Below are 22,971 nucleotides of genomic sequence, written 5' to 3'. Positions count from 1 at the left end.
TGTGCACACGCCCTTAAGACCACAGTAAATAACTCCTGCGGCACGTAACGTGTTCTGTATCAGAAGTTGCCACAACTCTGCCCTCTTCTGCTCTGCAGCTACTGGGTAAGGCTGCGTCTCAGAGACTTCATATTCTGCGTTCCTCCTTCATGAGCTCTGCATATCACACTAGTAATACCGAGAGAGCGCGGTCCTGATTATACCGCCATTACTATGTGTCAGATGCAGGGAAAAAACGTGAAGTGCTGCTTCGGCCAATAACTGCAGCACGGGAAGAGATGTCCGAGATGATGCGGATTTGTCAACTACTCCAGTACAATCCAAAACACCGTGCAGCATTAGTTACCGTTGCTTGTGGTGATGGGCGTCTACAGTCATGACCAAAAGTTTAGAGAATGACACAAATATTAATTTTTACAAAGTCTACTGCTTCATTTTTTCTAATGGCAATTTGCATATACTCCAGAATGTTATAAAGAGTGATCAGCTTAACAGCAATTACTTGCAAAGTCAATATTTGTCTAGAAAATGAACTTTATCCCCCAAAACACATTTCAACATCATTGCAGCCCTGCCTTAAAAGGACCAGCTAACATCGTTTCAGTGATTGCTCCATTAACACAGGTGTGGGTGTTGATGAGGACAGGGCTGGAGATCAATCTGTCATGATTAAGTAAGAATGACACCACTGGACACTTTAAAAGGAGGCTAGTGCTTGGCATCATTGTTTCTCTTCTGTTAACCATGGTTATCTCTAAAGGAACACGTGCAGTCATCATTGCACTGCACAAAAATGGCCTAACAGGGAAGAGTATCGCAGCTAGAAAGTTTGCACCTCAGTCAACAATCTATCGTATCATCAAGAACTTCAAGGAGAGAGGTTCCCTTGTTGCCAAAAAGGCTCCAGGGTGCCCAAGAAAGACCAGCAAGCGTCAGGACCGTCTCTTAAAAGTGTTTCAGCTGCGGGATCGGGCTACCAGCAGTGCAGAGCTTGCTCAGGAATGGCAGCAGGCAGGTGTGAGTGCATCTGCACGCACTGTGAGGCGGAGACTCTTGGAGCAAGGCCTGGTCTCAAGGAGGGCAGCAAAGAAGCCACTTCTCTCCAGAAAAAACATCATGGACAGACTGATATTCTGCTAGAGGTACAGGGAGTGGACTGCTGAGGACTGGGGTAAAGTCATTTTCTCTGATGAATCCCCTTTTCGATTGTTTAGGACATCTGGAAAACGACTTATTCGGAGAAGACCAGGTGAGCGCTACCACCAGTCTTGTCTCATGCCAACTGTCAAGCATCCTGAAACCATTCATGTGTGGGGTTGCTTCTCAGCCAAGGGAATGGGCTCTCTCTCAGTCTTGCCTAAAAACACAGCCATGAATAAAGAATGGTACCAGAATGTCCTCCAAGAGCAACTTCTCCCAACCGTCCAAGAGCAGTTTGGCGATCAACAATGCCTTTTTCAACATGATGGAGCACCTTGCCATAAAGCAAAGGTGATAACCAAATGGCTCAGGGAACAAAACATAGAGATTTTGGGACCATGGCCTGGAAACTCCCCAGATCTTAATCCCATTGAGAACTTGTGGTCAATCATCAAGAGACGGGTGGACAAACAAAAACCTTCAAATTCAGACAAAATAAAAGCATTGATTTTGCAAGAATGGACTGCTATCAGTCAGGATTTGATCCAGAAGTTGATTGAGAGCATGCCAGGGAGAATTGCTGAGGTCCTGAAGAAGAAGGGTCAACACTGCAAATATTGACTTGCTGCATTAACTCATTCTAACTGTCAATATAACCTTTTGTTACTCATAACATGATTGCAATTATATTTCTGTATGTGATAAAAACATCTGACAAACACAAAAACCAGAGGCCAGCAGATCATGTGAAAATATAATATTTGTGTCATTCTCAAAACTTTTGGCCATGACTGTACACATCAGCTAACGCACCAGAATTTAACAGACCAGAGTGAACCGGCCGCGTTACGTGACCCACAATCATCCATTTTACTCATTTTAAACGTTTGCCCAGAGATGCATGTGAAGAGGAGTGTCTTGGTGTTTTGTTTTTTTTTGTTTCTTTTTGCTATTTTTTACATTTTATTTTACATTTCATTATATGCAAACTACTAAAAAAAATAAGGCACAATTAACGCTTTCTGGCTTTCCATCCAATATTTAAAAGGGTCACCACCGAAGTTGTATCACTAATGTATGCTCCAAGAGAGAGGTATTACCAGCCACCACCGTATTCTGTGCGCCACTCCAGTCATGTCCTAGCTGTGACCAGCTGGATAGCGCCATTGTTTGCTGGGTTGACCGGAAGAAACTTCTCAATGTAAATCTATGAGAGAGAACGGGGATCTCGTAGACTTACATTGAGAGCTTGTGACTTTTGGGCAGTCAGGAGCCGCGGTCACAAGAGGGCAAGACGAGACCGGAGCGGTGCCAGGAAGAGGAGAAGATGGCAGCTGGTATTTTATTAGGGGGGCAAGTGAAAGACATTAGTGATACCACAAGGATGGTAAAATTAAAAAAAAAAAAAAAAAAAAACCATGCCAGAAGGGTGTTTTAAAGAGTTTATCCAACCTAAAAAGTAGTAACAGATGAGCTAAATTAGACCCTGTAATGCAAGCTAAATGTTGTATTAGAGGGTACCTCACTGATCCTAGGGAAGGAGAACACAGGTAAGACGAGTTTCCGCAAATGCATAAAGAAATATCCATATTTAAAGTCACGCGCTGCTGACTTTTAACACTATAATACCTACAGAAAATCTTCACCTTAAAGGGTTGCTACACTTTGGAGAATAGAGAATATTTCATCTGTTAAGACCCGTGACCAGCTGTAATCTGACCGATAAGTGGTCTCCAATCTGTGGCTTTCCAGCTGATGCAAAACTACAACTCCCAGTAGGACCGCATAGCTGTCTGTAGATTTTCAAAAGATGGCGAGCCCTAGGTTGGAGGTCGGTGGTAGGTGGACCTAGACGCAAATGTTAAATCCTCCCGCACCCCAGGAGAAATGAAGCAATTTAAAGATCTTGGCTGTCCTAGTGATAACCGGGACAGGACAAGTCCTTCTTGGAAGATGTAGTCATTCTCTTGGGCTAATTGAGTGAGGTCCCAAAAAAGAAACTCCCTGCTATTAAAATGTTTTATTACAGTGCTGATGATCAGATTTGGTTGCCTGATAAACCCATGATGCGGAGATCTTCTAATCTCCAACTTGCAACGTCCATCTAGAAAACACAGAGTGCCTTAGACATGACTGAACGGATTCAGCCTCTATCGGTCTCATGTGCCATTACGGGCTTGTACAACCTCCCGCCAAGAGCCATGATTGAGGACAGGGCAGAAGTAGGCAGTGCCCAAGTCTTTAGCAGTAGCTCAGTCGCCAATTCACTGGCTTTTACCTTTCTGTGGCTTGTGGATTCGAATATGAGCCAGGAGAGTCTCCTTTTTATTATAACTCCTATCGCACTTGTTGCATGGAAAAGGTTTTGCAGGGGCATGCGTCTCCTCGTGGGAAATCAAAAGGGATTTGAGGTAGAAGCTCTGGTTGCATTGGGTGCACTTGTAGGGCTTACTGTCAGTGTGCACCCCCTCGTGAGTGATGAGCAGGGCCTTGTCGTTGAAGCTCTTCTCACAATGCCGGCACTTGTAGGGCTTGGGTTTTAGGTGGCTCTGCTCGTGTACCAATAGGGCATTACGGTTTGGGTACCAGTTGTCACACTTGCTGCACTGGTGAGGCTTTTCTCCGGTGTGTGTCCTCTTGTGAGCGTTGAAAAGAGACTCGTCCTTAAAGTTTTTCTCGCATTGATCACACTGGTAAGGCTTGTATTCCTTGTGTTTGCTGCTATGAGCGGCAAGCAGTGACGACTTTGAGAAACTCTCTTCGCAATACGGACAGGAATAGGCAAGTTTTCCAGTGTGGATTCGATGATGGGCTTCTAGGATCGTACGGCTGTTAAACCTTTTCTCGCAGTAATCGCATTTGAGAGGTTTCTCGTGCAAAGCATCCTGACTCGTTTTATTGGTGCTGGTCACTGGAGTTGTGGTCGTTTTGGAAGTCTCGCCATCTATAAGTTTTGCTTTCGGACCCGCTTCACCAGCTTGCTTGTCTGTGGCACTGGAGTTAGTCACTGGAGTTGCCGCTGATTCTGAAGTCTTGCTATCCGCCAAGCCTGTGTTCGGAGCCGCTTCACCGGCTTGCTTACTTGTTCCATTGAGACCTGTCTTTGGAGTCACAACCACTTTAGATTTATCACTAACTATCGAGCTTCGTTTTGAGGATGCCGCAGTACTCGCTTTCACATCTTTTCTTTTGCTTTTTGAGCTCGCTCTTTTGTTTTTACCTCGCCTCCTTGAGCTGGTTTTAGTGTTCCTACTCGATTTTGAAGTGGAGCCTCTAGCTTGAGCATCGTTGGTCGTCCCTAGCGGAATCATATTTTCCGCACCCTGCGGATCTCTCGCCGAGGTTCGAGAGTGTTTCCATCTATGCACAATCAACTCTGATTTATAAGAGAAGGTCTGGCTACAAAGTTCACACTTATGGGGCTTGACTCCACTGTGGGTCCTGATGTGGGCTTCCAGAGCAGAGTTGTATTTGTAAGTTTTATCACAATGTGGGCAACACAGCTTTTCATAGTGCTTTCTGTTACCAGAAGTAGAGAGGGAATCTTTTTGGCTCTCATTCTGGCTAATTTTGCAGGGCTGGGCTTTTTCTTGTTCTTCTGGTCGGGGCCTTTTGGTGGGTAATTGTTCTTGATTTTTAGGCTCTTTGGCTATCTCAGAATGAGCCTCCTGTGACAGAGCAGCTCTGGTCTTCATACGATGACCAACTGAAGACTTCTTGTGGCAGTTTTGTATACCTATGACAAACAAAATAAGAAATAAATTAAATTTTGCAGCAGCAGTCAACAGTCTCACAGTTTTGTTTTTTTAGAATTGTCCTGATGGGACCATACAATTAAGGCCAAAAATGCGGACGTTCTAGCCACTTTCTATCCATCTGCAAAACATAGCCATTTTGTTTTTTTCATTTAGCTTCCTCAATGAGACATGTTTCCATTTACCTAGTGGTACGAGTGCTTGCTTTAGCTCTTAATTACATTTGTTTTGGCATATAATAAACTAAAATGGGAAACAAAATTTTAAGTGGAGAAAAAAAATGGGAAAATAAAAAAAAGACGTAATTACTTACTAGTAATGGGACTTTTCAGAACCCATGAAAGCCCCACAGAGAGAGAGGATCCACCCTTCAAGGACAGGATAAAAGGGCGGCATCTCCAAATGGTCATTTACAAACATCATTAAACACCACGTTTCGCTTAAGCACCAAGTGACCTTACAACAAAAATGAAATATTGGTCACAAATATAAGTGACGGGAGGGAATATAAAGGGTGCCGTCGTGGGGTCTGACAAATCCCATTACCGGTAAGTAATTACATCTTTTTCTCTCATCCATGACAGCACAATGGAGAGTATTCTTTGGAATGCACTTCCCAGGTCAATACGATTAGTCCCCAATCCCCACAATTTTAAGCGTGTCCTGAAAACGCATTTATTCAGACTGGCCTATCGCCTCAACACATTAACCTAACCTATCCCTGTGTGGCAGAGCCAAAAGTTTTACCATAACCAGGTTCCCCGCATCATGTTCCCACATGCTTTATGCATCCATTAGCCCTCTGTGTCTGTACTGTCACACACTTAACATTATGGCTGGTCCATACAATCAGGGCAACTGTTACCACCCACCTTTCGTGTCTCCCTCTTTCCTCATAGACTGTAAGCTTGCGAGCAGGGCCCTCATTCCTCTTATTTGTTATAATCTACTGTATGTGATTATTGTTATGCTGTAATGTCTATTGTCTGTACAAATCCCCTCTGAAATGTAAAGTGCTGCGGAATATGTCGGCGCTATAAAAATAAAATTTATTATTACAGAGAAATAAGGGAGGGACCACAGCTTGCAGAACCCCTTTTCCGAAAGGTGAGATCACAAGAGGAAGTCAAATCCAGCCTACAGTGTCTGTAAAAAGTAGGAGAGGACCATGTCAATACCTTACAAATCTGTTCAATGGACACATAGCGACCCTTACAAAGTGAGCATCTAGCCCTTCTGGAATAACAGTTCAGCTCACAGAATAATCCAACTAATGGCACCCCTAATCCATCTGGCTAGTATACTTTTAGATACTTTTTAGCCCTTTTCTAGAACCCTGAAAAGTGACAAATAATGATCTATCTTCTCTCCAGGACTCTGCAAATGATAAGTATGTAATTAGACATCTTTTGACATCTAGACTATGAAGACGTTTCTCTTCTTTGCGATTAGCACAAAAAGATGGAAGAATTACTTCTTCAGTCCTATGGAACCTGGAAGATGCTTTAGGGAAATATGCCAAATCTGGCTTTAAAATGATCCCATTTTACAGGATTTGAGTGAAAGGAGGACCTACTGACAGGGTTTGGATGTCTCTAACCTTGCGAGCTGATGTTAAGGTCACTAGAAGAACGGTTTTTAGTGAGAGAATTTTAACGGCTACTGAGTCTATCAGCTCAAAAAGAGAATCTGTCAAGGCCAACAGAACCAGATTTATATCCCATTTGGCCTGGGATTTGGTCTTTATCTAGGAGAAGCTTTTAAATAACGGTTAATACCTGCTAAGTCACAATTATATAGCGCTCCAAGGGCCAACACCTGAACAAGTTGAGGGTGCTGGTGTAGAGTCTCTGCCCTAGACATTTCTGAAGGAACACTAAAATAGTACTGAATGGTACGCCCTCTTCCCAGCTGTGCTCCTGAAGTGGCTAGGAATTTTCTCCAGGACCTACCATAGTTTTTGCGGCGAGTGCCTTGCTACTCTGGAGCAGGGTAAAAATCAGGTTAGGAGAAAATCCTCTCTTAACAGCAACCTATCAAGCTCCATGTTGTTAAATGAAGGCTGGCTGATTGAGGATGCCATACTGGCCCCTGGGAGAGAGCTCCAGGACGTCCAGTAACACCCATAGTTCGATGACCGATATCTTTTACAACCATGAAAACCAAGGTCTCTAGGGCCAGAAGGGTGCCATCAGGCTGACTCTTGCCCTTTGTTTCCCGATTATCCTCAGGACTGCTAGGATCAATGACTGGTGGAAAGGCATATGCTAGAAGCTAGATAGTAACTCCATCTGATCAGGAAGGCATCCACTACCTGAAGATTCTTCCTGGGATTTAGTCAACATAATTTTTCCACCTTTCTGTTTTGTCTTCTTGCAAATAAGTTTGTCAGGCGGGACCCACATGTTCTCAATCAGATTGAAAATTGATTTGATCAATATCCATTCACCCTGGGGCTTAAAAAGTCTGCCTTGCGGTTCTATTTTCCTTTTATATGGAGAGCTGTTAGAGAAAGGAGATGGTTCTCTGCCATTTCAAATATCCAGTTTGTCACCTCCATTAAGGAATTGGGAAAAGTTCCTCCCTGATGATTTACGTAGGCCACTTTACCCAATTGTCTGAAAGGATTCTTACGTGGTGACCTTGGCAAGGAGAATAGGAGCTCCCTTATGGCATATTCTACCGATAACTCCTTCATGTTTAGATAAACTGACCTTTCTTCCCCTGTCCAGACTCCCTGGACCAGGTGATCCCCCAAAATGAGCTCGTCATCCCATGGAGCTTACATCTGTGGTAATAATTCTCAAATTCTGGTTTACCCAAGGAACCCCTCTCGCTAGGTTTTCTATGTTCAAATAGCAATGAAGGAAATGGGTCAGTATTGGGGATAATGTTATGCTCCCTTCCAGACGTCCTTTCAAGGTAACTTCGTTCCTTAGAACGTCCCACTGTAACTGTTTGGTATGAAACTGGGCCCATAACACTGCCGGGTTACATGAGGCTGAGAACCCAGCAAGGACATAACCTTCCTGAGGAACATGGTGGAGACTTATTGCCTCTGATCCCTGGCTGCATATTGTATCTATTTTGCCCTCTGGAAGACGACATTCCTGATTTCTGGAGTCCAGCACGAGACCTAAAATGATTTGCGCTTTCAATGGCTTTAGTCTCGATTTTTCTAGATTTAAGAGCCAACCTCAGTTTTTCACGGTAGTGCTTGCCTCTTCTAGCTTGACGTTACAGTGATGAACTGCCTATAAATTAGGAAGTCGTCCAGATATGGGACTAATGGCGCATCTTTCTCTCGAAGGTGAGCAGTCACTGCCGCTATTATTTTAGTAAAGACCCAGGGGGGCATTTCCAGACCGAACGGAAGGGCTTTGTACGGAAAGTGTCAGATTTCTCCTTTTATAGTTAAGGCCACTCTGAGGAATTTCTGGTATTCCACTTATATCAGTAAGTGATAATAGGCATTCTTCAGATCCAGGACAGCCATGTAACAGTCCGGAAAAAGTATAGTCGATCTTACAGACTCCATCTTGAACGACTGAACGTTCAGGAATCTGTTTAGGCCCCTCAAGTTGATTAATGTCCAGAAAGTCCCGTCTGGCTTTTTTTTTTCTTCAATTTAAAGTTTTATTGATTTTTTTACAACAATAAAGCAGAAATTAAAATCAGCAAACATCAAAGACAACAAAAGCACAAAGTAATAGTATTGAACATAAACTCGATTACAGCTGTAATATACATTCAAATGAAATGTGTAGAGCTACGGCCGGCGTCCCTGCATGGTGTCCCCTTCTCCCACCATGCGGTAATGCCACCTTACTCACTACCCCGGCCCCGCGAGGTTGTTCTCAGCGTGTCCTTGTTTCTTCCTGTAGTAGGCACCACAGTCCCAGCAGTGCGCCTAGTGTGCGAGCGACGCTCCCCTGCTCTTAAAAAGGCAGTGCTTGTGACGTTTCGTCCTGTATAGAGGTTCTATATTTCACATTTTTTGGGACTGCCAACTGATTAAGCAGTTCTCAGTGATAGTCCAACTTCTCATTAAGCAAGTTTTTGGAGTGGATCTCCCACTAAGTCCTCAGCTCTTTCTATTAAATATGCTCCCCGAATCAAAGAGATCCATTAGACTGCTTTTACATATGTTAACAGCAGCACGCTGTTTGATTGCCTACCATTGGAAGAAAACCTCTCCACCTTCCCAACTAGATCTATAGTCTTGCATCAAAGTATTAGGAACTTTGAATACCGGGCAGCCCTTAATGACTAGAGAGATTTAACCATGTTTGGTCTCCTTGGGATTCCTTTTGGTCCACGTTAAATATATGACCTCTATGAGATGGCTATAACTAGGTCATAACATTTCACATCATTCCCCCCCTTTCCTTTTGTCTGACTCTGTGTTTGTTTGAAATATTTTACTCTTTATCTACTTGAAAATGTTTAACTGTTACTATAGTAAAAGATTGGGTGTTAACCTATAATAGTGAAACATTTAAAGTGTCTTAAGTATTTTCTCTTTTCCTGTAAAATTTGAAAAATCTTCAATTTAAATTACAATTTCAAAAACAAAAAAAAAAAAAGGCAGCGCACACATTTGATAGATGCCCTCAGCTAGTTGCCGAGAGGCGTTTAGCATAATGTGTTCTCCTGCTGGATGATTCTCCAATTGCTAGGAGTCATCTAAGGTCCCCTGGTCCTGGTGTGGCCTGTGTCCTGAATCTGAATCCCAATGAGTCCATTGTTCTGAACCCGAATCCCTGGTCCCGCCGTGGTGAGTGTCCTGAACCTGAATCCCTGGTCCCGGTGAGGCCAGTGTCCTGAAACTGAATCCCTGGTCTTGGTGAGGCCAGTGTCCTGTACCCAAATCGCTGGTCCTAGTGCAGCCAGTGCCTAAATGTTGTCCCCTGGTCCTGGTGCAGCCAGTCCTGAATTCGAAGTCCCCTAATTCCAATGCGGCCATCCTAAATCCGAAGTCCCCTGCTCCCAGGGCCCGAACATTGTCCCCAGGTCTGGGTGCGGCCATAGCCTGAATATTGTCTCCCGGTCCATGTGCGTGCAGTCACTTATCCAGCATCCTAGATCGGTGTGTCAGAATATAGCCCTAGTCTGTGTCAGTGAACCTGACCCTTGGGGTCAGCAGCTGTAGTACTGGGATCTGCCCAGGAGTGGTACCTGGTGGTTTCCTGCAGCCCAATCTGCCTCCACCACCAACATGATTGAATAGAACTAGTAACCAAGCTGATCCACTCAAAATACACACAAATTAAACTTGGTGCAAACATACAGTAGAAAGAGAAATAGAAGAGAAAGTGAAGAAGAAAGGGGCAAGTACAAAGATAAATGATTGTGAATATTACTAAGGAACCTGGAGATGAGAAGCGGAGCTGGAAGAAACATAGCAACATGGGGAAATTACTAGAGGCAATAAGAGTGCGGAGAAAAGGGGGATATAGAGGGACGCAGTTGGTAAAGGAAAGTACGAAGGGGATTGATGAATGCATCATCTCACAATAGTTCTATACAGTGGCGAGGCTAGAAAGGAATCCCTAATGGAACCATTTGTTAGCAGTTTTAACCCTCTCCTCCTGTGTTATCCTGAGTTATCAACATTTCCATGTACTGGACCATAACAATTTCAGCAATCACTCCTCTAAGACTGGGGGATTGGAAGATTTCCAACGATGAGGAGTTATTGCCTTAGCAGCTTGGAACAAATTCAGGAGACATTTCTTGAAGCTGTGAACAGTCAAAGGAAACAAAAAGGAACTGCTTCCGGTCTTTTGGGAATATTTATCCCTGTTACCTCTAGAATCACCTCGAGGAGCCCTTCCCAAAAAGCCCTCGGCAAAACATGACCACCAAATGTGCGCTATCATGCCCTCATCTGACTTGCATCTCCAGCAAAAACTAGAGACCTCTGGAAACCACCTATGGAAATCACTTATGAAGGGCCGAGGGGACCAAGTACCATCGAGAAACAATTTTGTAACCCGTTTCTTGGGCTTTAGTGGCAATTAGGAACTTATGGGAAACAGCCTGCCCTGTTTATCAAAAGGAGAGGTAAATAATACCATTCCCCCTCTTCTTATACAGGGAACTCCAAGAGGATAAACGTCTTTACCAGATCTACGACCTCCGATTCCAAGGCAAGCTGGTCCCTCGGAGAAGCCAAGATGTTAGAATAAATGTCTCTGGAGGAACAGCTTGAAATTCCAGCCTTAGGCCTGATCTCACTAGGTTGAGAATCCAGATACTTCAGGAAATTTTTTCCCAGGCAGGGAAAAAGAGGGAGAGCCTTCCCCCTAGCAGGGGACAGGAGTCACTGGGATGATTTCTTTCCTTCATAGGAAGGACTCCCCAAACATAAACCTCTACTTTTCTCCTCTGGTATTCCCATCTATCTTGATTCTTTGGGTAGGGAAGGGGGGTCTTCTCTTGTTATATCCTTTTCCAAAATGACCTTCTCTAAGCTTAAAAGGATAACCTAGGAAATCTTTTTTTTTCTGCTATGCTGCTTTTTCCAAAATGCTGTCCAAAACTGTCCCGAATAGGTATTCCCCTTCACAAGGGATAGAGCACAGCTTTGACTTAGCTTGATATCCCCCGGCCAGCATTTCAACCAGAGAGCTCTACAGCCGTGCAGAATCTGCTTAAGCGTCACATAGAAACGCTGCTGTTCCCTTCATTAATGGAATTGTGGCCAAAATACTGTCCCTAACCATGTTATCCTTCAGTTGACCCTCCAGATGATCCAGCCAAACCATTAAAGATCTGGTGATACACGTTTCAGAGATGGCTGGTTTCAGTGCTCCAGCTGAGGATTGCCAAGTACCCTTAAGAAAGCCATCTGCCTTCCTATCCAGGAGGATCCTTAGGCATCTCCATATCTTCAAAGGGTAAAACGAACCTTTTGGATGCCTTTTAGACAGCTACAACTAATTTCGGGGCTTTATTCCAAGATGATGTTGAGGCCTCATCAGAAGGATATTTCCTCTTAAACGACCAAGGAGAGGAATCTCTATTCTCAGGTTTCTTCCATAAGTGGTGCTAGACTTCTAGTCATCTTCCTCTCTGAAGAAACAATTTGCATATTCCATTCTCTTCTAACGAGGCATTGGATCTTTTCATTAACAGGGAAACTCAGACACTTCCTTTATTCTTGGCCCCCAAACATAATATCCTGGACAGATTTTTAAGCTTTTGGCTCAACAATACTCTACTCTCTACTCCCCTCTTATCTCCTCTTCCCACAATCGCATACAAGACTTCTCCCGTGCTTCCCCCCTACTCTGGAACTCTCTACCCCAACATATCAGACTCTCGACTACCATGGAAACCTTCAAAAAGAACCTGAAGACCGACCTCTTCCGACAAGCCTACAACCTGCAGTAACCACTGAATCCATCAAACCACCGCATGACCAGCTCTACCCTCACCCATCCCTTGTAGATTGTGAGCCCTCGCGGGCAGGGTCCTCTCTCCTCCTGTACTAGTTATGACATGTATTGTTAAAGATTACTGTACTTGTATTTATTATGTATACCCCTCCTCACATGTAAAGCACCATGGAATAAATGGCGCTAGAATAATACATAACAACAACACCCCATTGTGGATCATACAGCATTTACTAATTAATCTGTGCTCTCCGCAGGAAAGCAGAGGCCCCCCTGCATCTGATGATAAAGTAGGAGAAGAGGAATCCGAAGACCCGTACTCGCCCTCTGACTTGTCGGATTTATCAGACTGTGGGGATGATTTCCTAGACTCCCTAACTTTCCAACCCCTTTCTTCTACCCCATGAGACAAGGACTATAGTGAATTCTTGACCTCAGTCCTAAGGATGGATCTTAATTCTGAGGCAACGTTAGGGTCTTCTTCACGAACAATGATCAATTCAGGACTGACGAAGTCTTTTCGGCCAAGAACAGGGCAACCCTTCTTTAGACTTCATTATACACGTCCTGGTTTTCCCTGACAATGCAATGACAAGAGAAGCCCCATTATAAAAGTGTCCTTTCACCAAGATCACTTACCACTCACAAGTTATCAAGGGTCCCGGAATCTGAAAAGAAATCCTAATCACCAGACAGATCCCCTCTGGAGGCCGTGGATTTATGCAGTGTCTCAATATCCACCTTACTGGAGCTGTGGGTTTGCGGACTGTCACTCCTGGTGCCATGCTTCCCACAGGAGCAATTACCAATCCCGCTACTTCCGCTGCAGGGGCTCCGCTGCTGTGGCTGCTCCATTAGTGATGGAAGGATTGCCGGAGCAAAGAACACGATATACCGGCGGTTTAACCGCTTTTTAACTGTGGGATCTGCCATACACAACCGGTCTCTCCGCTGATGCCTCTTCCGGAAGTGAAAAATCACCTCTGGGTCAAATGTCACAGGTGCACATGTCATCTGGGAGCACTTCTTTGGTGTGCACCCTGCATATGCGCAGACACGGGATGCATGGTAGCCGTCCGACCACGGAGTGGAGCCGCTACTTGCGCCTGCACACCAGTCAAGCCCCCCTGGACCTATTGTGGCACTTCCAGGAGCCGCTGCCTGAATGAACAGGCCAGGCCTGTGTAAGTCTTCTCCATTTCAGCCAGTACTGCCAGTCCGAAGGAACATTCCACCCCATCAAGGACAGGAAACCAATTGATGCGTGGGGAGGTATCTCCCTTTTATCCTGTAGGTTTCCAATCAATGAAGGATCCTCTCTCTGTGGGATCATAGGTCAGAGGAAAACAAGGGATTTTGCCAGTTTTTTTTTAGATTTGTTTTCACAACATTCACTCCGCAGTAAAAATCATCTGTTAACTTTGTTCCACCGGCGAGTATACTTCTGTCCATACAAAATATATATAGCTTTTTTTATGTTTTAAAAGAAAAAAAACAAAACTGGCCTCTGTCCACTTATTCTCAGTGGCCAACTGCAGTTTTTATTGGTACCATATTGGGATCCATACTACTTTTCTATTTCTTTATTTTGATTTTTTTGGAAAGGTGAGGTGACGTGTGGAACAGAAAAACCCCAAACTCTGTGCATGACAGAGCGGGAAACACCACTTCTGATTGGCGGTGAAATCATCCCCGCCGGTCAGAGCCACAGTTCCCACGCTGTAAAAAGACGCTCAGCTGTGATCGGAGGTATAAAGTTTACCTCCGGTCACTGGTGTCAGCTGATGGGACTACTGATCCCATCATCTGGAAACCTGCTGCCGCCAATAACAGCAAGAGCAGGAGCGGATGATGGGAGGATTCATTAGCAAACTCCTGTGCTGTAAATAAATATTAAAAAAATGGAAAAAAAAAAAAAAAAAAAGATGTGGGTTCCCCTGTATTTTTGATAACCAGCCAGGCAAAACTCACAGCTGGGGGCTGTAACCCTCAGCTGTCAGCTTCAACAAGGCTGGTTATCAAGAATAGAGGGGTCCCCATGCTGTTTTTTTTTATTTAATTTAAAAAAATGGCTTGGAGTCCCCCATTTTTGACAACCAGCCTTGCTAAAGCAGACAGCTGGGGGTTGGTATTATCAGACTCATAAGGGACCATGGATATTGGCCCCACCCAGCCTAAAAATAGCAGCCCGCAGCTACCCAGAAAAGGCACATCTATTAGATGCACCAATTCTGGCGCTTTGCCTGGCTCTTCCCACTTGCCCTTTAGCGGTAGCAAGTGGGGTTCATATTTGTGGGGTTGATGTCACCTTTGTATTGTCAGGTGACATCAAGTCCACGGCTTAGTCATGGAGAGGCGTCTATAAGAATAAAGTCTCTTATTAGAAAACAAACTTTGATATTTTTAAATAATAAAAAGCAAAAAACAGTTATACTCACCTAATGCCTAATTCCACCGAAACCCTCGTCTTCTGTAATAAAAGGAAGGAAGGCAATACAATGTCCTGGAACCTATGAAAGTTCGAGACTACCTTAGGCATAAATGAGGGATCTAATCTCAGGATGATGCTATCCTCCATGAAGGTTAAATATGGCTCCTGTATTGAAAGGGCCTGTAATTCTCCTATGCGCCTTGCGGCAGTGATTGCTACTAGGAACACGGTTTTTAATGTCAAGTTTTTCAAAGTTGTGGAAGCCAGAATCATAGAATCGTAGAGTTGGAAGGGACCTCCTGGGCCATCTGGTCCAACCCCCTGCTCAAAGCAGGATTCGCTAAATCATCCCAGTCAGATGTCTGTCCAGCCTATGTTTGAAGACTTCCATTGAAGGAGAACTCACCACTTCTCGTGGCAGCTTGTTCCACTCATTGATCACTCTGTCAAAAAGTTTTTTCTAATATCTAATCTGTGTCTCCTCCCATTCAGTTTCATCCCATTGCTTCTAGTCTTTCCTTGTGCAAATGAGAATAAAGTTGATCCTTCTACAATGTGACAGCCCTTTAGATATTTGTAGACAGCTATTAAGTCTCCTCTCAGTCTTCTCTTTTGCAAACTAAACATTCCCAAATCCTGCAACCTTTCCTCATAAGACATGGTTTGCAGACCGGTCACCATTCTGGTCTCTCTTTTCTGAACTTGCTCCAGTTTGTTGATGTCTTTTTTTAAAATGTGGTGCCCAAAACTGGACACAATATTCCAGATGAGGTCTGACCAAAGAGGAATAGAGGGAAATAATGACTTCACGTGATCTAGACTGTATGCTTCTGTTAATACATCCTAGAATTGCATTTGCCTTTTTTGCTGCTGCATCACACTTTTGACTCATTCAGTCTGTAATCTATTCATATACCCAAGTCTTTTTCACATGTGCTGTTGCTTAGCCCTATTCCTCCCATTCTGTATATGCTTTTTTCATTTTTATTGCCCAGATGTAGTACTTTGCATTTTTCCCTGTTAAAAACCATTCTGTTAGTTGCTGCCCACTTCTCCAGTTTATTTATATCTTTTTGAATCCTCTCTCTCTCTTCTCTAGTATTAGCTATCCCTCCTAGCTTTGTGTCATCAGCAAATTTAATCAGTTTGCCCTCAATTCCATCATATAAATCATTGATAAAGATGTTGAACAATACAGGGCCCAGGACAGAGCCCTGTAGTACCCCACTTGAGACATTATTCCAACTGGATGTGCAGCCATTTACGACCACTCTTTGGGTCCGATCACTAAGCCAGTTATGAATCCACCTAACAGTTGCCTTGTCCATTCCATACTTAGTCATTTTTTCAATAAGGATTGTATGAGATACTTTGTCAAATGCTTTGCTGAAGTCAAGATATACGATATCTACAGCATTTCCTTGATCCACCCAATCAGTGATTCCATCATAGAAGGAAATTAAGTTAGTCTGACATGACTTATTAGTTACAAACCCATGCTGACTCTGTTTAATCACTTCATTCTTATCCAGGTACTGACATACATGTTGTTTAATTATTTGTTCAAAGATCTCTCCTGGTATAGAAGTCAGACTCACCGGCCTATAGTTGCCTGGGTCGAAATTCTTCCCCTTTTTGAAGATAGGAACAACATTTGCTCTTCTCCAGTCTTCTGGGACTTCTCCTATTCTCCAAGAATTTTCAAAGATTATGGAGAGGGGTTCAAAAATTTCTTCTGCTATCTCCTTCAGTACTCTGGGGTGTAATTCATCTGGACCTGGTGACTTGAATTCATTTAGGTTAGCTAAGTGTTTCCTCACTATCTTTCTGTTTATAGATATCCTGGATTCTTCTATTCCCTTAAAAGGACAGTGAAGAACAGTTGATGTTACATTTCCTTTCTGAGAGAAAACAGATGCAAAATAGGAATTTAAAAGTTTGGCCTTCTCAACATCCTGTCTTACCATTTCATCATTTTCATCCTGTAAAAATCCTATAGCATCTTTGACTTTTCTTTTACTTTTGACATATCCCCAAAATCCTTTATTATTGCTTTTGACATCTCTTGCAAGCCTCAATTCATTGTCAGCTTTAGATAGTCTGATTTGTGCCCTGCAGGTTCTGCAGACAGCATTATATTCTTCTTTCGATATGCCTCCAAATGGTTCAACAGTCAAGCCTCTGAGAACCAGGTTCAAGTCCCAGGGGGGAATCTGGCTACGGAGTCTGGGACGGATCCTAGACGCTGAGGTCATGAACCGTTTAATGCATCGATGGCTTGCCAGGTCCTGGTCGTAGAATGAGCTAAGGGCTGACACTTGTACCTTTAAGGTACTGGGTGTGAGACCCAGATCCAGACCGTCCTGGAGAAACTCTAAGATCTGTGCAATCTTAGGACGGAAGGGATCTGGAGAATCTGGGGAGCACCAAGATGAGAACTTCTTCCAGACTTTCCCGTAAATGGCATTAGTCACTGGTTTCCTACTTTTTTGTAGGGTTTGGAGTACTTTGTCGGATAGGCCTTTAGCTTTTAGAATTCTGGCTTCAGTAGCCAGACCGCCTGGTTTAACTTGCGCGGGTCTGGGTGCAGTAGAGGGCCCTGGTGAAGGAGATTGGCCCTCTGGGGCAGAAGTATTGGACCATCCTGAGCCATGTTTTGTAGGGCTCCGTACCAGCCCCTTCCAGGCCACAATGGAGCTACCAGGATTGTAGTAACTTGCTCCGCTCGTATCTTCTGAAGCGTTCTTGCTATCATGGGGATCGGAGGGAAGGCATAGGCTAGATCGAAGTGCCATGGGTGAGAGAAGGAGTCTACTTCCCACGCTCCGTCGGTGGGGCTGAGGGAGAAATTTGTTTCCACCTTCGCATTCTGACCGCTGGCGAAAAGGTCCACCTCGGGATATCCCCATCTTGAGACCAGAGACAAAAAGACTGTCTAGTCTAGGCTCCATTCTCCGGGATGAACATCCTTCCTGCGGAGGAAGTCTGCTTCCACATTGTCCAACGCCTTTAGATGCACTGCTGATAAGGACAGTAGATGCTTCTCTGCCCAAGAAAAGATTCTCGCAGCCATCAATTTTAGGTTGGAAAATTTCGTGCCTCCCTGGTGACGGATGTAGGACACTGTAGTCATATTGTCTGAGTAGACACATACATGATGGTTTTGGACAAGGGTTGATGCTGCCTTCAGTGCTTCCTCTACCGCTGTTCGTTCTCTCACGTTTGAGGAACTGGTTCTGACGTCTGGGGCCCATAACCCCTGGAAGTGTGATTTCTCCACTATAGCGTCCCAGCCTCTCTGACTGGCATCCGTGGTGATGATTTTTAGGGGAAGTTGATCCCAGCTGACCCCCTGCTGAAGATTCTGGTGGTTCAACCACCATAGAAGAGAGGCTCTCACATGACCGGGAAGAGGAGTTCTCCTGGTCAGTATATTCTGGTGTTTCCTTGAACACCGAAGTACATAGGACTGCAGGGTCCGAGTATGGGCTTGGACCCAGGAGACTGCTTGGATGCATGCTGTAAGTGAACCTAGCATGGACATTGAGTCTCTTAGTGTCGGTGCTTTCTGGACCCTGAACTTGGAGACCCTCTGAGCCAGGTCGAGTTGCCGTTCCCTGGGTAGAAAGGATGTTTGTTTTCCCGAGTCCAGGAGTATCCCCAAGAACTTTTTCCTTGTTGAGGGATGAAGACTTGACTTCTCCAGGTTGGGGATCCAACCTAAGGATTGTAGAATCTCCAGAGATTTCTCTACGTCCTGGTTTAGGCGAGATATAGACGGAGCTATTATTAGGAGGTCGTCCAGATATGGGACGATGCAGATCCCTTGCTGGCGAATGAAGATCATCACCTCTGCCATCACCTTGGTAAATACACGAGGGGCTCATGATACTCCGAACGGCAGGACATTGAACTGGTAGTGGTTGACCTGGGACCCCTGGGATACCGCAAACCTGAGGAATCTCTGGTGGTCTGCATGGATCGAGACGTGGTAGTAGTCGTCTCTCAGGTCTATTGTAGCCATCACCCAATTTTGTCCTATGAGGGGGATTGCTGATTTGACCAACTACATCTTGAACCGCCTGTATTTCACCACTTGGTTTAAAGGCTTCAAGTTTATAATGACCCTGTGTTTCCCTGAGGGTTTTACCACTACGAAGAGGCGAGAGTAGTGGCCTCTGCCTATCTCCCGTTGTGGAACCGGGGAGATCGCTCTTGCTTGCAGCAATGTTTTTATGTCTGATAGAAAGGAACTCTGGAGGTGCGCCTGTAGGGAAGTTATTCTCAGGCATTGAGAGGGAGGACTCTCGAATTCCAATCTCAGTCCGTCGCGAATGGTGCGAAGAACCCACTGGTTTGAGGTTATGGACTGCCATTGATCTATGAAATTCGAGAGTTGGCCCCCGACCGGAATACCGTCATTGTTTGTCCATGGGATTTTGTTGTTGTTGGGAGGCAAGAATATTTCTGCCTTTACCTCCTTTCGGATAACTCCACCTGCCCGTTTTACCCTTCCCTCTCTCTGGGAGGGATGGTCACGGGGGAACGAAAAAATCGTTTTCTAGGTTTCCGCTGTTCTGGAAGCGACTTTTTCTTATCCGTGGCCTTCTCCAGGATGTCATCCAGAGCTGGGCCAAACACGTACTTCCCCTGGAAGGGAATCGCACAGAGTTTCGATTTTGATGTGACGTCTCCCCCCCCACGATTTCAGCCACAGCGTTCTTCTGGCTGAGTTGGAGAGAACTGCCGACTTTGCTGCCACTCGAATGGATTCCGCAGAGGCATCGGCTAGGAACCCTGTTGCTTTTTGTAGTAGTGGAAGAGAATCAAGGATTTCCTCTCTGGAGGCTCCCTGAGGTGATCTTCCAGTGTACGCAGCCAGCGAAATAGGGACCTGGCTACACACGTAAAGGCTATATTAGCCTTGAGCAGGGTTGTGGAGGCATCCCAGGATTTCCTAAGCAGGCTCTCCGTTTTGCGATCCATGGGATGCTTGAGCTGAGACGATTCTTCGAACGGAAGAGCTGTTCTCTTAGTCTCTCTGGACACCTGCACATCTACTTTAGGGATCTCCCATAGGGAGCAGTCTCCCTCTAAAGGAAACCTAAAGGTCTGATGGGATAGTAAGCCTTTTCTCGGGAAAGGCCCATTCCTGCATAACTAGGTTTTGGATGTTTTCATGACTGGGAAACCCCTTTTGGTCTTTGGGTCTTAGCCCCCCAAACATTTCATCCTGAACCGAGTATTCCACCTCTGCCTCTTCCAGTCCCATGGTGCCTCTTACAATACTAAGTCCCCCATGTCCTCGGACGAGAAGTAGTATTTTTTCGTTATCGGGCTTGGGGGCGGAAGTGGAACTCTCATTTTCCCAAGCATCCTCTGAGTCATCAATTTCTCCCGAGTCTGACTCCACAGGGGGCACTTTCCTTTTCCTAGCAGGAGGGGGTTGTGGTGTCGGGGTCTGGGCAACAGTCATCATAGAAGATTGCACTTCTTGTTTGATGAGGGTTTTTATACTGTCCAGAAGGGAGGACTGTTCTGCACGTATTACGTCATCTGTGCAGGGCTGACAGTTTTTTCCTGTATGCCAAGGAAAGCTTGGTACCCCACACACACTTGCGGCTCGGTTTCTTTATAGGGTCAGGGGCCTTGTCTCCCTAAAACAGAGAGAGAAGGCATACTAAGACACCTCAGACCACTTGGACAGAATCAAGGGGGACCCATCCTGCTACTTACAGTAGGAGAGTGAACGCTGGGCTCCGCAGAAGCAGAACGTGAGGGCTTATCGCCGTCCATGGTCAGTCTGTCACAGTCACCAGTGCAGAAATGGCTTTACCTGGACGTACCCAGATCAGGGTTTAAATAGCCAAGGTCCACAGCGTGTTCTATGCTCCTCCTCCCCTGGTCCACAGGTGGGGTTAATCACGATCACCCCTCCTTACGGCTGCTTCCACGGCTGTCTCGCCTGGGACGCTGCTCCGCCCCGTCAATCCCCCTCGGCCCCTTTGATCCAGCCACCGACCCCCGATGCTGCGCCCAGTGCACCCTGGCCGGTCCCTGTAGTCGATCATGGGACGGGAGGGCGGCCGGGGGAGGGGGGGATGATAGCGTTCCCGACGCCCTCGAGACGCCGCCCGCCATGCTGACCGCATGAGCGTTCTTCCCGGAACACTGGAAATGACTCACCAGAAGTACGGCGCCTCGTCACTTCCGGTGTGCGTCAGCCGTCGTGGGGAGGAGGACGCCGTGGAGCTCATCGAGGACCCTGGCCGCACGTTGCCGCCTCGCTTTACCCCGCGGGGGGCGCAGGAGAGACGGGTGGGGGTCCCCGAGTCGCGCCGCAGCGGAGACGGGAGCGGCCTGACCCACAGAGGAGAGCGGAGCCCCCGACCGTCGGCTTTGAGGTAAGCAGTGTAGTGCCTCCGGTCGCCGGCCACGGCAGCACTATTCGGACCTCTTCATGCCCATAGGGGACGGGAAAAACACTGGAGGTAGTAGGAAGGGGAGGGTTATTTAACCTCTTGTGCATTTCCTGACCCCATTAGGGCGAGGAGACATCCTCCGATACTGCTGTCGTGGAAGGTGACTACAGAAATATTTTGTTTCTTCTTGTGTGTGTGTTTATTTAACCATTGAATAACCCCTTATTGACACCTCTCCGTTACTAACCCAGGCTTAATGTCACCTTACAATAGCAAGGTGACATTAACCCCTTATTAACCCCACTTGCCACCAATATAAGTGGGAAAAACCCGACAAAGCTACAGAATAAGCGCATCTAATAGATGCGCCTTTTCTGGGCAGCTACGGGCTGCTGTTATTATGCTGGGGGGGCCAAGATCAATGGCCCCTTACCAGCCTGAGAATAGCAGCCCCCAGCTGTGAGTTTTGCCGGGTTGGTTCACAAACAGAGGGGGACCCCACGTTGGGATTTCATTCATTCATTCATTTCCTGCTCGCTGTTGCCAGCAGAGAAGGAAATTAGAATGACAGCCGCGTTCAGCACCAGCCGCCGGGGAACAGCAGCTTACAGTAGCACTTCTTCCCCGGCAGCCGTCCGTGTACACGGAGGACAGCGTGAACTGTTCTCTGTGTGCACATGTTCAGCACGTTTTGCGGACCGTGCGCTCCCACAAACACTGACATGTCAGCGTGTTTTGCACACAGACCGTGTGTCCATGAAAACACGCTGACATGTGCAGAGACACATTCATTTGAATGTGTCTACGTGTGTCAGTGTCTCCGGTACGTAAGGAAACTGTCACTATACGTACTGGAGCAACTGACGTGTGAAACCGGCCTAACTCTGCTGTCTGTAGTTTCCAGGACTTTAATAAAAGGAACTTATCACGTCACTTTTAAGCATCTAAACTGGCCCCAGTATGTAGTTAGCGAAGCAATGTGCATCACTAACAAGTGGCTTTCATTGAACACAGCACTGTAGTGATGTCCAAAAAGCCCTTTATATAGCTATATTGTAACTGATTATTTTGTCAGAGGGGTGTGCTTCATTTTCGCTCAGTCACGGGCAAAGTTTGATTGATGTTCTGGCTGCGTAGCCGTCACTCAAATCAGCTGGAAAATCCTGCACTTGCGCAGTGTGTAACCGCACTTGCGGACAGATAACAGAGTTACCGAGACCTCGGACACATAACAGAGTTCCCGAGACCTCGGACACATAACAGAGTTCCCGAGACCTCGGACACATAACAGAGTTACCGAGACCTCGGACACATAACAGAGTTACCGAGACCTCGGACACATAACAGAGTTACCGAGACCTCGGACACATAACAGAGTTCCCGAGACCTCGGACACATAACAGAGTTCCCGAGACCTCGGACACATAACAGAGTTCCCGAGACCTCGGACACATAACAGAGTTACCGAGACCTCGGACACATAACAGAGTTACCGAGACCTCGGACACATAACAGAGTTACCGAGACCTCGGACACATAACAGAGTTACCGAGACCTCGGACACATAACAGAGTTACCGAGACCTCGGACACATAACAGAGTTACCGAGACCTCGGACACATAACAGAGTTACCGAGACCTCGGACACATAACAGAGTTACCGAGACCTCGGACACATAACAGAGTTACCGAGACCTCGGACACATAACAGAGTTACCGAGACCTCGGACACATAACAGAGTTACCGAGACCTCGGACACATAACAGAGTTACCGAGACCTCGGACACATAACAGAGTTACCGAGACCTCGGACACATAA

General features: G+C 45.8%; 1 protein-coding gene across 6 annotated transcripts in view; it reads right to left on the bottom strand.

Annotated features, from left to right (window-relative positions):
• Nucleotides 1-222: 222 nt before the first annotated feature.
• The window catches only part of LOC141054065 (uncharacterized), a 41,895-nt gene continuing 19,146 nt past the window's right edge, over nucleotides 223-22,971 (bottom strand). For all 6 annotated transcript variants that reach the window (XM_073551241.1, XM_073551245.1, XM_073551242.1 and 3 more), the window contains exon 4: nucleotides 223-4,876. In XM_073551241.1, coding sequence (XP_073407342.1) covers nucleotides 3,405-4,876 — 1,472 coding nt within the window. In that variant the 3' untranslated portion in view covers nucleotides 223-3,404. The remainder of the gene's footprint in view (nucleotides 4,877-22,971) is intronic.

The sequence above is a fragment of the Dendrobates tinctorius genome, unplaced genomic scaffold (genome assembly GCF_039654945.1).
Source record: "Dendrobates tinctorius isolate UK_male_01 unplaced genomic scaffold, ASM3965494v1 ptg000173l, whole genome shotgun sequence".
NCBI lineage: Eukaryota > Metazoa > Chordata > Amphibia > Anura > Dendrobatidae > Dendrobates > Dendrobates tinctorius.
The sequence above is the reverse complement of the archived record's forward strand: the minus strand, read 5'-3'. Positions and strand labels throughout refer to the sequence as shown.